This window comes from Agelaius tricolor, unplaced genomic scaffold (assembly GCF_023055355.1).
Source record: "Agelaius tricolor isolate 1412-34295 unplaced genomic scaffold, bAgeTri1.0.p SCAF_32, whole genome shotgun sequence".
In the NCBI taxonomy this organism is placed as follows: Eukaryota; Metazoa; Chordata; class Aves; order Passeriformes; family Icteridae; genus Agelaius; species Agelaius tricolor.
In genome coordinates, this window is record NW_027269292.1 from 2,305,906 (window position 1) to 2,320,374 (window position 14,469).

Consider the following 14,469-nt stretch of genomic DNA (forward strand, 5'->3'; position numbering starts at 1 on the left):
AAACAAGCCACTGTGACTGTATGAAAAATATGCCATCTTTAAAGAATTCTGACCAAACAGTTCTGAGTTTCTGCTAGTTCATTTAAAACCATATTCTGAAGTACAAGCAGCAAGTCCACAGCTGCCACAAAGCAGAGAATTCCTTCCATCTGCATCCTTCCTCTGGGAAACTGCAAGCCCCAGGCACGGGTGCATCTGCCAAGTCCAGCCCTGCAGAGAGCCTGGATGTCCCGGTTCCAGGTGGGGCTGACAGGACCCTGGGCTGGGAGCTGTGGCTACAGAGGAAACCTGGGGGAGCCAGGGCTGCCAAGCTCAGTTCCACTTGTCACTGACATCACATTGCCTCAAACATTTCAGAATACTTGGGAAAATTATTCCTAAGCTTAGTCCAAACACAATTATTTTTTCTTTACTCACAATTTCAGAATTTTTCAAGTTTGATCATGTCTGTGACTGATCAACTGGGAAATATTTGTCTTTTTCATAAGCATACTGAATACTTCTGTGTCTTTGTGGATAATAGGTTATTTGCTATGGATTTGGATCAAGAACACTGGCTAGAGTAACTAGTGAAACAGTACGACTCAATCAATGTCCTTGAAGAAACACAAGAAACCAGGGAACAGGACAGAGAATAAACAAATTGGCAAAGGGGTATGTGGGAAAGATGATAGGTAAACAAGGAGCCAGAGAGGCAGGAATTGCCAAAACCAGAGTTGGAATTTACTCCAGTACGTTTTATGTATAATAAAAATGTGCAAGAAAGAATGAGTGTGGGGACAAAGAAACATACACTTTTATGTGTTTGGGGGTTTGTTTGGTTTTTATTTTATTTTTCCCACTGAATATTTTTGACTGTATGAAAAAAACTACCCCACTATCTTGTTTCAGGGAGAAGAGTTACTTTAACTACCTTTGAAGTAATGGAATTTTAAAATTGATTGCCTACAAGTGTCAGAGTTAGCCATGTTGTCATGTCATTTGGGAGGGGGTGGAGATCCCAGTCCCAGGTATCCAATCTGCCTGGCTCTGGCCCCATTCCTGCGACAGTGGACGGAGATCTGATATTTGAGCAATATTTGTTCCTTTTGTGGGACTGTGAACAGTCTAAAATGCAGCTTTGTCTCGTAATGATGGCAACAGCTTTGCCATCGCTGCAAGTAAAGCCAGGCTCCATGTCAGTTTTTCCACTCCAAACTTCCCACCCAGATTCTAGTGGGAAAAACCAAATGTTTTTCAGAAGCACGGGCGCGCGATGTAAAGCAGGGACACGCTGGGGTTCGGGGATGGGGGGATGCCCTGCTGGGCATCGCGTCCCGGGACAGGCGAGCCCTGCGTGGCCGCCGCTCCGGGGACCTGCCCGGGCTTGGGAGAGCCGGGTGGACGCTGCCACCTATCGATGGATGGAGGCGCGAAACCCCAGCCCAAACACGGAGCTCCTCATCCCAGAAACCTCCCAAGGTCTGGGAGGAACAAGCAGAATTTGCTACGTGGAGTTAATGGCCAACGCAACGCTAAAAATACCTGTGCTGTGTAAAGCTGAGAACAGCACAAGGTGAAGGTTTGGGGGGACACTTGGCACTGAATCAGCCAGCTTGGGCAGCCTCCTTAAACAAAACGTACCTCTAAATGTACATCTTCACAAAAACATGCAGCTTTAGCAGCAGTAAGAGCAAGAGCAGCTTGTGGGATCAGCTCTCCTTGTGTGCTGCAGGCAGGGAACTTCTGACTCGCCAGTCATGGAAGGAAAACCTGTCACAGGAGGTTAAGTCAGCAGTGTAAGTGCAGCCAGCAAAATGCTCTGTGCATCTATGGAGAGTGGAATGCAAGGGCAAGAAGAACTGCATGGCTTCTTGATGGAAGCATCAAAGGCTGAGGATGGACAGGTTTCTGCAGGAGATCAGACTAAAGGATCTTCTTCCACATGTTTCATCATAAACCCAGGGTCTATTGCTTCTGTAGGTCTTTTGGTCTTCATTTCTAGAACTAGATGTAGGTGCCTCTCACAGTTATCTGCAAACATTCAATAATAATTTTTAATAATTTAATTTTTATCATTTGCTAAATGTATGATTACTTCTTTTACCTTACTGAGCATTGTTTTGTGTCTTCTGGATTTTGAACAGGCTAATTATGAATTTATATTCATAGGTCAAGAAAATCATAAATAAATTTTCTTAAGACAAAAAAGCTAATTGTATTTCACAAGAACTAGGCTTGGGCAAGAAAACATCTTGACTTTTACTACTCTACTAAATACTGTTTGGGTAGAAAAAGGACTAAGCATTTAAAAAATCAAAACGGCAATGTAAGAGGGCTGCTTTCCACCAAGCTGAAGGGAGAAAGCAGAAGCTAGAAGTACTGAACCACAATGAGAAGGTGGTAGAAATGTTTAAGAATAGACTGATTTCTGGACATTCACTTTATGTTTTTCCCCTGAAAACAGCTGGAAATTGAGAATTCCTTTACAAGTGAGTTCCATAGGTGAGGTCTATACAGGCAAAAAAAAAACTTAACTGGGGACTTTGACTTAGAAGAATCATCCCTATTTAGCACAGCACTGAAAATGGAGTTCCTAGGCTTACATTTATTTTTAACTGATTTAGGCATTTCAGATTTTCAGCATGTTTTTTTCCAGATAGTATCTTAGTGTTAGAGAGGTATTTGGTGGTTTTTGAAAGATTTCCAATTCCCTCCTGTTGGCAAGAAGCAGTGACCTCAGTCAGCTCTCTGACTAATGATCCTTGGAAGGAGCAGAACAAAAGAGGGAATCCTGTAAATGGAGGGCCTGTGATTTTCAAGGTACTGGAGAAGGAATGCTGTGCATAGAATATTGTAATAGCATTTTGCAATTCTCTGCTGCAGCAAAGCAAGTAACTACTTGTATTTGATATTCTCATTATGCCCCATAACTATATGCATTTGATATTCTCATTATATGCATTTGATATTCTCATATGCCCACATGGCTGTGTGCATGTTTACACACACATGTACATGCAGGCACGTGTGTTGATAGAAAACCCCCAAAGAATGGTTTGATCCATACCCAGATTGGTTGAAAAATACAGATTAGCTTCCAGTTCCATGGCATACAAATGTCAGGCCCAGGACTACATTTGAGCTTCAGCTACTTGGGCAAAAGGATGCCCTTGGGTATGAGGCACAGCACCCTTAGCTGAGGTTTGAAGTGTGGGAGAATCAGGCTGATCAACAGATTTTGGGAGGTTTCCAACATTTTCCAAAAATCATGTCTGAATTAAACCAGGGAAGAAAACTCAGCAGGTTGTAAGAGTAGCTCTGGTATCTCCTTAAAAATAATCCAAAATACTTTTTCTGTAGATATTAATGGTCACTGGCTAGGACAAGGAATCGCTTTGTTTTGGTTCTTTTCTATTATCTAATTTTGCACTGGAGTTTTCTGATTGCATGAATTTAACCCAGTGGACTGTCTAGAAGGATAACAATTTCCTAGGTTGTTGTTTATCTTTGATTGTCACCTTCATTGTTTTTAGAATTCTGTATATGGGTATTTGAAATATTCCACATTTGACTTTGTAATATTTTTGTGGGTTTCTGTGGGTTCCAGCATTTGCAATTTTTTTGCCCTATAGTAAAAAATGAGATTTTGAAATGTCACTATTTTCCTATTTTGGAAGCTCCTAATGCAGACATTACAGGATCTGCTTTAGCATCCATAGAGTGTGCTTTTGTTATCCATTTAATAATCTTTTTGAGGCGTAACCTGTTCAGGCTGGGGGCTTTCCAATGATGTTGCAGATGTCCCACAGCTATGGCTATGCCTGCTGCTTTTGTTGCTATGATTGCAGACAGCTGGAGTGGTAGCTTGCTTGGAGAAAGAAGAAACAATACATCACATGCACCAAGCACTACTGCACTGTGATTTTTACCCCTTCCTTTCGCTGTTTTAGCATAAAACCAGCTGCTTGAGGATGGCTGCATTATTGTCTTTTTGCTCATACTTCATGCCAAATTAATTGCAATCACAGTTTTGTTTACTCTGGCAGTAATTATTTTTTCTACTCGCACGCTGTGCTGCTGATCAATTTTAAAGGCTACAACAAGCTAAAAGCACACAGAAGTCATGGCATCTCTCACATGGAGGCTTCACATATTAGTCACTCCTACAGCTGCGCAGGCAACTGGGACAGAGTTAAGGCACCAAACATTCTACCTGTGATACAACACTACTTGCTTTAAATACTGTTCTGCTCTGAGGTTTTAGCAGCAATCTTGGACTTCAGTAATCACTAGTAACAGGCTTTTTCATATCTGATCATTCATGCAGTGTAAGGAAGAGATTTACTCATTCTGCCCAGAGGCTGAGCCAGCAGAGACAGCAGAGCTAATGTGATTCATTGAAAGAAGAGTGGGGACAATTAACAGCAACTTGTTCACCTTTTGCCTTGGATAGCCTAAGCTGGTAAGTCAAATTTAACTCTTTAATGCACATATTCCTAATTACTAGTTTCAAGTAGGATTGATTCGTAAACATACAGTGCTGAGGGGTTTCTCAGCTGTTGTGTTTTCCTAAAATCCTAAGAGAATGCTTTTACAGCTATGCTGTGCCCTACCAATGCACCTGTCTTTAGAGTGTAGCATGTATGTGCCACAAACAACAGAGGGTGATCTATAATTTAGGTATTTTTATTTCTTTCTCTGCAACATGTTTTTGAGGGGCATTAATATTAGGTCAGTATTTGACAATTAAAAAGGAAAAAAAAAACCCACAAATCTTTTGTAAAGGTAACTATTTTATATTCATTTGTATTTGAATTTGACTTTTAAAGGACCCTGGTGATGGGGAATAAAATGGTTTAGGGCTTAGGTGCAAGTAGAAATCTGATCACAAAGATGAAGCTGCAGGATGAAGTATGTGTGCAGAATGAAGTATGAAATATGACCAGGGAGACCTTGATCCCTGGTTTGGTTCCTAGCTGTAGCACAGTGACAGTCACACTGGTTTGATGGGTATTTCCAGGGCAGTAACTGTTTCCCCAGAGATCTGCTGCAAGACTTTTGTGTTCTTTAATTCTTGGAAATGAAAACTGCTGTTAATTATGTCTGGTTATAAGGGGAGCTGCTGTTGTTATTTTTTCTAGTCCTGCCTTTCCCAGTAAAACCTGGTGCTGTGCTGCCTGTTGCAGTGCTCACCTTGCTGTAGGGGTGCAAATTAGATCACACAGGGCTACTCCAAACCATATGGAGAGGTCCTTATGTCATCCTGACCCATGTCAGATTTGTGCAGAGGCTTCCAGACATGACAATCTCAAATGGGGCTGTTCTGCACATCTTCTTTTTCTAAATGATTAGTCTTCCAGGTGCTGCAAAAATTAGTTCTGACAATGACACATCCTCAGGCTAAGTGCATTTCAGCTGGGGTATTTGTTGTTTCAATCAAGACAATGCTCATTTCAGGTCTTCACCTGATTGTTGAGGCAAGGATATGGTAGTAAAAGAAATAAAATTAATGACTTTTTAAAGGAGCCTAAAAATACTCTCATGAAATAGTTGATTTCTGTAAAAAAATAACAGCATCCAAAAAACCCTGTGCTTTCCATCACAGAACCATGTGGATTGAGCTGTCTCTTTTCCTTATTTCTTATTACGCTTTTTACCCAGGATTCTGCCCAATCTCATTCCTATTGCTCTACTGTTAGTCATTTCCAGCCTAATAAGATACCACTTCCAGAAAGTTTTACAGAATATTCAACTTGCCTTTTTTTTTTTCATTTCATACTTGGTATGTGACTAGGAAGGATGCTAAGTAATATAATCTGCAGTAGCATTTTGCACTTTACTGTTTCAGTACACTGGTGAAAAAATGCAGCTTGTTCACATCATGGTATTCCAGCTATTGCTTTATTGTTCCACAGTTATCCTCTGCACTTCTTTGGGATATTGATGGTGAGTACACAGGGAACACATCTATGTTTCAAGTCATTTGTGAATCACCAATTCTGTGTGGATAGCAAAGATGCCATCTGTTTTATTGTTAACTGCTATTTCGAGGGTGTTTACTTAGCTTCGCTATAGATTCACCCGCTCTTGACTTCACAGAAACATTGATGAGATTAGAAAAGATTCTGTTCTCTTCTTCCATCTGTGTCAGACTATGGATCTGCTCTGGCTTTTTACTGGCAAAGCTTCCATGTGTGGCAAGGGCACGCTGTGGTTACTGTCCTCAGAAGTTGTTGTTTAGGTGGTTACTAACACACTGCTGGTTTCTTCTGAATGGATAAATCCTGGTTCATTGACCAGATCAAGGTGGGAAGGACTCCAGTTACCCCAAGGAATGGGAATATCTGGAGTCAAATTATGTTTAGTCACAGTCCATAAGAACAGTAACCCATGCCATGGGAAACAGGCTTGGTAGTTAACTGCTCTGAACCTTTCCAGGGTTGGTGACACAGATTAGCACCTCAGTGATGCCTAAATTTGCTTTGGTTCAAAGCTTACACCAGCATTCTAGAATGCTGTAACAGAGACTCCAGTTTCTTTTTACAGTGTAGACATTGAAACAGAGAAAACAGCCCTGCCAGCTGTCTGGGTTTTGAATGTGTATTGGGACAGGTGTCACTAGAGCACCTCTCCCAAAGACTCTGATTTCCTGGAAAACTGTCCAAGAACTGACAGGTGCTTCTCCTTTACTTACTCAGGTTAGTATTTTCTCATAAAAGAAAATGCAGCTGTCAAGCTGTTCTCTGTAGAAATTTGAGATTCTGGAAACAACTTCTCACTTCTCAAGACAAGCTTGAACTTGATGACTTTCAAGAGATTCTGTGAAAATATCTGGGCAACTGAGTTGAAGAAGATGGAGACAAATGCACTTCCTGCATTAGTGAAGGCTGGAGTAGAGATAGGGCTTTCTTTGGAGACAAGCTGGCTTGTCTCCAAATCCATTTTTTTTGTAATTATTTAAATCCTTGAGAGTATTAAAGTCAGCAAGCAGGTAGTTTGGTCTAGTGAGACAGGGAGGACTTCATATTCTTGTTTTGTTTAACTAATACCACAATAGGTAGGAGAAGTCCTACTAAATAGATGTTCCTAATCTATTTAATGTATATTAATAGTATATATAATGCTTCCTAAATATCTACACAACCCCTCAGTAAATTCCCATATTGGCTTCATGAACCTTGTAACCTCTCTTGTGCCACTCAGATGTGCTGAGCCTGTTGCTTTTCAAATAAAAACCCATAATCCAAAAGTAGACAGTGCAGCAGGCTGACCTGCCTTTGAATTAAGAATTGGTTGGGTCTGCTCTTCTTTGAGGTTGGTTAGGTTTGTGTGGCAAATGCAAACTCTTCTTTCTATCCTGAGCTCACTCCCAACTGTGTGTTAGTATTTGTGTGGTATTTGGAATTCAAAACCTGTAGTCTTGGAATCAGATTATTTTGGAAAATTGAAACTTCCTTTGCAAACATGCCTATGGCACTCCCTGGCCTATTTTTATTCCCTATTTGGGTCTGTGTTTTGACCCATACTTTATTGATGAAACGAAGTAGTTCTTGAAAACAGAGGTAAAGGGAGAAATGTATGTGGGACAATCTGTAGCACTATGTACTAACAGAAACTGTGTTACCCTAAATAACTGAGAATTAAATTATTATTAAATTTGGTAACTTTGTGAGTTTCTTTAAATTCTAATAACATAGAAAAGTGGGAAGTGGATAATCAGTTTACTCCATAAACTCAGAGAAAACCAGTCAAAAATCCTTGCAGTATTGCTGCCTCCTGAGTCCCAGAGAGCTTCTGATCATCTCCACACTTGCACATTTATTTCAGGAGTGCAGCTCACATAATTCCCTTTTGATTGCACACACCGTTGTTCTAACATAACAAGTCTTTTCATCCCATATGAAAATTGTGTTGACTCTGTCTCTCTTCCTTCAGAGAGCTGGTCTCTCTTCAGTACCCCAGGAGCATGGAGAATATGTGAAATTAATTGTAATGAGATACTTTTATGCTTAGGGTGTCTGCTCACCACAGTGTACTGTGAGAATGGAAGATGTAGAAAGCTTAGGAGACCTGGGTGGTGTCTTTAATCTTAAGGACAAATATCTGCCAAAACCAGCCCCAACAGCAGAATGACTGTTTAGTAAAGAATGCTTTTACTGGAAATAGTCCTTAAAGTCTGGTCCCGCCATCCAATTTGCTCAGAAGAAGGCTGAAACCATAAGAACAAAAAAGAATTTGTATCATAGTACAAAAAAATATTATTTCCAGAAAAGATACTCTGAAAAGGTAGCCAGGTTTACTATTTCAATGTGTGAAGTCTCCTAGAGAGGCATTCTGCCTTATATATGTGTACACACTCATCAGGGGAAAAGGAGTATGTGAAGAAATGGTGCATTTTTTTCACTTTTTCACTTAGAAATCCATAGGGATAGTTTCCTATGCCTGCAGTTGGGTCAAATCTAATTGTTAGTTTCTCTTCAAAAAGGTAAAATTATTTCCACATAACATACTTCCAGAGTTAAATATTAATTCAACTTTTCTTAATACAGAAAAATTACTGTAATGATAGAGCACAGAAAGTATTATTTAATTATGAGATAATATGTAAATCCAATTAGGTGAGGCAGTCAGAGAGAGGCTCTTGGAAGGTTTGTACTCTAAATGGACAGGGCAAACACAGAGCAGGATAAAGTAATACAACAAATAGACACAACCAGTGCCTGCCCACTACATGAGGAAAAAGCCACTCGTTATGAAACTGTCCATAGCAACATTTACTTTTGGGTGTCACTTTTTCTGACACCCCTATTCCCAGAACTCACTCTGCAAAAACATTGTTTCCCTCATTAATTTAAACTCCTTCTCCCTATATGAATTAGCAAATAATTCTGGGGTGTTCTGTTTTATTTTTTCATCTTTAATTATCTGTCTCCATAGATATCCATGAGTGTATTTCCATAAAGAGGGATTTGCCACTGAAAAAGCCCCAAATGTGCCTCTGTGCAGAAGCCGTGTGTGAAAGTGATTTTAGGCCCAGCAGCCTTGCACTGTGTTTCAGTGACACACTTCTGATCAACGATGCTGGTCTAGCAAAACCTCACTAAACAGCTGCTATTTTCCCTCTAGAAAACCCTGGCTGAGAATGACCCAGCAAATGCATAACTTGAGCCTGCTGCAGAGCAAAAAGCACAGCATGCCCTCGTCGCCCAGCGCGGCCAAGCGGCTCTACCGGAACCTGTCGGAGAAGCTGAAGGGCAGCCACACGTCCTTCGACGAGGCCTACTTCAGATCCCGCTGCGACCGCCTCAGCCTCCGCAAGGCCTCCATGGTAACACCGCCCCCTGCCCTCTCCCATCTCCTTCCTCAGCTGCCTTTTCATCTCTACATTCTCATCATCTTGCTTTGTTCCCTGACGAGTGCCGTGTGTTCTTCCTAGCTTTACCATTAATGACCCTTTGTCAAAACACAGTTTGACCTTCTTGAAGGGTAAAGACAGGCTACCTACTCAAGTGGTGATGCTTTATTTTAGGAGTAGGGTTGTAACTTGGCACTTACATGACAAAAGGTGAATTAAATCTATAGATGCAAGTGTTTCTCTTACAAGAAAAGAATAAAACAGTTTTGAGAAAAGTGTAGATGGCTTTTAATAGAAGTTCCCATTTTTCCAAACAACAGAGCAAATGGAACTTTCAGGCATGACAGATAAATGTAAGGCTACTACCAGACTGTGGTGATGGTCAGTAAATAACACTATGGAAGAAAGAGATCACATGTGAAAGAGTCTGGCCTGGGTACCCCATCCAAATCCCAGCCCAGTACTCTGGTACCAGCACAGTAAAATATAGAAACCCCTGATGGAATTAACCCTCACAAGGGCTCCCGGTGCTGTGAGTGCTGGTGAAGTTACACAACCCCCAGTGCACATATTTTAGGGAATGGACTTTGTCTCTGAAATAACAGCCCAATGTAAATTCAGTGTACAACAGAATCTTTTCTACTTGCTAGAGGAAGATGAACCTGCTTGTGGATATTGCCGAAACAAAAGAAATCCCACTTTTTCCTAAATAAGAAAAACAGACACATTCTTCAACTTCTCCTCTGAATTATTTTGAAGGAAAGAGTTTTTCTCTGCTACTGAAGAGCAAAGTCTAATGACATTGTCTGAATGCACCAGGAGATGCCCCTTGGAACCAGCACTCTGCTGCACTCAATCAGATGCTCAGTGCATTGCAGGACTGAACTCAGTATTGCTGGGCCAGATAACAAAAATATCACATTTTGTCAGAAGGAGAAAGGACACTCCAGACTCCTTTAATACTCACAAGTTATGTAAGAGATGTATTATATAAATTAGTGCAAGAATTGGAAATTATTTTTAATACAATTAGCTGATGCTGTCCCCTAGGATTGTGCTTTCCCAAAGTCAGAAGACCCTTGCATGACCTGTGGAGACTGTTGTCTCTCTCCTATGAAGAAAGACCATGACCTGAAGGAAGCAGGGGACCATGGCTGCTTCCTCTCAGCTCTTCCAGAGCCAATAGATTCTTGTTTCATAAGAGAGGCTTGAAATTTAAACAAGGCTAGTGAGCTGGAGAACAGCCTTTTCATGGTAGCCAGCTGTGGTGTTAGCTGTGGCAGCTCTGCTTCTGAGGCTTTGGGTTTCCAAATGCTTTTCTGTTTGTAAGGATGATTTGAATTGAGGTCTCAAAGTATGAACTGTGGGGAAAGATTCTTTAGATGAATTTTTTTAGCCACTATCTTATCTTGTCTTCTTTTATTTTTTTCAACTTCAATTGCAAGCATGACTGAGGGAGTGAAGGAGGAGGATAAACCAGTGCTGGGGACATGCCAGAGCAGACTGACATGTAGGCTGAATGAATGCCAGTCTGTGGCCATATCTTCTGACCAGTGTTTATCTAAATACACCTTTCAGATTACATTTTCCTTCAAACATGGGCTCTTCTGTCATACTTCACTAATAAGAAGAGAAATTGCCAGTGAGCTGAGCCACAAGACTGAGGAGCAGGGCACTGCTGCTGGGGGCCTCTGCTAACCCTGAGCCAGTAACTCAGAACCTCAGATCTGTCCCTTTTCACTCTGATCTGCCAGCAGTGGGAGTGTCTATTCCATCAGTTATCATCATTAGGAGACTTGATTTTATGTTGTGTGGTTGGGGATTTAATGGGACACAGATACATCTGTGCTAACTTTGTTCCCCCAGCCCACTACACTGTCATGGGAGTGTCACAGCTTTTGTCACTGACAAAAACCCAGCAGAGGAACCTCCAGGTATCACCTCCAGGTATCACTAGCTCAGGGTCCACAACAGGCAGTGAATAGACTCCCACTGAACTTGAGAGGCTCTGGATCCCATTCTATCCATTCTGCTTGTTGTTTTCCCAGTTTTCCCTAGAAATAAACTAGGATTTATAAAATAAAATAGCAAGAAAACTATTAGTGAAGGGGTGGAAATATTCCAGGTCAAGTTGCTAGCTCATGTATTTTCTAATCATTGAGTTTCTGTGCTGCTGAGCTAAGTCAAGGAGTAAAATCATGTCTCCAGACAAGTGAACAACATTTGTTAGAATTTGTTTTCTTTCAGCTTTGGCTTGTGAAGAGTTTTCTTTCCACTCTCTCTTGCTGTGCAACACTTTCCATTCAGTAAATTGTTGTCTTGCTGCAGACATAGCAATGTCCCAAAATAGCTTTATTCTTGAACTCATGTTTATCAAAACAAGTCTTTGCAGAAACTACTTTACCACTTTTTCCAACTCCAGTAGTACATAGTGGACTTTTTCAGTCAAACTTAGAGCAAATAGCTTGAAAGGGGCACTTCATTTTAATTAAGCTACATAAGATTGCATTTCTAAACACTCTGGCACTGAATCACTTACTGGAACATGGTTATTACTTACTGCAAAGAAATACTGTAGTTCTTTTCAGTATATACATTTGTGCATCACAGCAACACCTAAATAAATTAATCACATAGCACAGCTGTCCAGCTAATGATTAGAGGCTGCAGGACTGAGTCAAGGAAAAAGCAATGTAAAAACTGCTCCTAAACTTCACCCAATCACTTTTAAATGTGATCAAGTTTTCCTTTGAATTTAATGCTTTTTTCCTTTCAGAGCAGAAGAAAGTTATCTAGTAAAGGTAAATGATTGCTCTTATTGGTATTTGTGACAATATCAGCTGGACTAAAATAGAGCACTGGGGTTTAAAGATATTACTCCTTAAACCTGTTTGGATTTCTTATCCCAAGGCTGCAGATGTCTGAAACATGCTGCAATGCCAGAGAGCCTTCTACATGGAATGTGATAAGCTTTTTGCGGCAAACTACATTATTTTCAAATATATTTCTGTTTTCTGTGTGAAAGCAAATAGGGAAAAGTTGGTCAGGTGTGTAGAATGTCTGGACTTGGAGAGCTGGACTGGATGCAGCTTTCCAAATGGGGCAGTTCACTAGCATGGGTGAAGATGTAATAGGTACTTTGCTGCCTCTCCTGGATGTTTTTTGACTGTCTAGCAGAGTTTGATATGCTCTTCTATGGATAAGGGATGCACACATGACCATTTAGAAAGGCCACATCACAGCTGCCATGATTTCACACTCTTTGAAGTTACAAAACTTGCCAATGTATTTCAGCCTATTGCCTGTGTCTGAATTGCTCGTTTGGAAAACCTGATATTTGCAATTTAATCTTGTCATTGTTTGGATTGGATGAAGCAGCTTATAATAGTCATGCTCTGTTTCTCGTTTAAATCAGTGCAGCTTTTTCAATCAGATTTCTAATGAAATGAAGAAATAGAAATTTGCTTTTATTTTTTCCCTTTTGGTGAAATGTTCTTGCCAGCAGGTCAGTTGGCAACAGCGTTTATGACAAATTTAACTTAAACATGTGCTTAGATTCTGCTCAGCAACTTACTTAGGGCCAAAATTTCACAAATACTTCAGGTATTTCATTTGGCAAGCAGAAGTCTGAAGATGCATTTTCAAAGCACACCAGCAGGTCTAAATCATGATAAGCAAAAAACCCCAGTTTAAATCAAAATTTTAAAAAGAATTCTACAGCAATCTGACAGGTAGGTAAAATCTGTTAAGGGGTGTGTGTGAGTGTGTATATTTAAAAAGGAAAAAATGCTTTTGTTGGCCATAATTTGGGTTAATTTCAGCTATAATAGTGAAGTTAGCCATCTCTCTTGTATTATCATGTAATAGTGAATTTTTGGTTTGTACAATGGAAGAAACTTAGGAGATGTAGTACAAGATTTCCTGAGTTTCTCACAAAATTTGAATTAAAGCCAAATAATGATATTGAGCACTTAGAGTAGCACTCTACAAATGCTAGCTCATTTAACTTTTGTGCACATATGTAAAGCAAATCAAAAGATAATTACTTATTCTGGTTTTTAAAAAAGGGAAAACTATGTGGGTACACAGTGCTACAGAAGGCGAAATGTGAAGAGAGAAATAACTACCTTCCTGTTCTGAGTGAGCACCACAGCCTTTCACTCAGTAATATCATCAGCTTTACCTTTTTGTTTTGCCCCCAGACTGTTTCCAAAAATGAACTTAACTAAAAGAAATGCAGACCAATGCAGTCATTCAGTTTCCTTCAACCAATTGAAGGAATTGTAATATGCTCTTGTAATATGCTTTGATTAATTCACTGCTAAATAAATAAGTAGATTTTCATAGCTGTGAACAGTTACAAGAGTAATATGCTTAAAAAGTCCATCTGTTCACAATTCTGCATCATAATAATAAAGTCTCATAGAGTGAAGAGCAAGCTTTCTTTTACCTCTGTACTTCAAACATCAGTGCTCTCTGTATGTTAATTTTGAGTGCACAATACAGTGACATACAGCTGTTAAATCAATATCACTGTTGAGTGGAGATGAAGACGTACAGAAGTATCAGAATCATACCAATAATTAAAATATTTTGTAATTATAATTACTTAAAATTATTTTGATTTCTAGCAAGAGCACTTCATCCTTTCAGGGTATGGGCAAAACACCAGAATAAGTGTAAGGTTTAGGTTTCTGATATCAAGATTATAAAGGTATTACATAAGCAAGACAGCAGGTGTGTGGAACTACTGGAGTGATAAGAAGTATTTACTGCATTGCAGTAAAAATTTCTGACATTTTTTAAGTTTTCCCTTATAACAAGAGAAATATGTGCTGTCTTCTTTTTTAAAATTTTCTGGACATGTGCTCTGCCTAATGACAGTGTATGTCCTTACAAACCCTTTTTATCTTGAATAGAGCTGCTTACCATTCAACTGTGCCTTTTTCTGAGATTTTTTATCTCATACCAACCCCAGAGTATGGCCTAAGTATCTGATTATAAAATTAAACCTGAGTCTTACCATTTGGAGAAGAGTCTAAACTCAAGAATGTGACAGAACCCCATGAACAGCACTGATGTTTCAGTCGTATCTTTCATTCTGCATGGAAACCTACAGAAAAAATATTTCT

General features: G+C 39.9%; 1 protein-coding gene across 2 annotated transcripts in view; it reads left to right on the plus strand.

The window, feature by feature from the left end:
- The window catches only part of ANKFN1 (ankyrin repeat and fibronectin type III domain containing 1), a 113,186-nt gene that overhangs the window by 36,120 nt on the left and 62,597 nt on the right, over positions 1-14,469 (plus strand). Inside the window, exons 2-4 of one of the 2 annotated variants that reach the window (XM_071451319.1) lie at positions 4,310-4,444; positions 5,898-5,928; positions 9,109-9,310. In XM_071451319.1, coding sequence (XP_071307420.1) covers positions 9,125-9,310 — 186 coding nt within the window. In that variant the 5' untranslated portion in view covers positions 4,310-4,444; positions 5,898-5,928; positions 9,109-9,124. The remainder of the gene's footprint in view (positions 1-4,309; positions 4,445-5,897; positions 5,929-9,108; positions 9,311-14,469) is intronic. The other variant, XM_071451318.1, reaches the window with a different exon arrangement.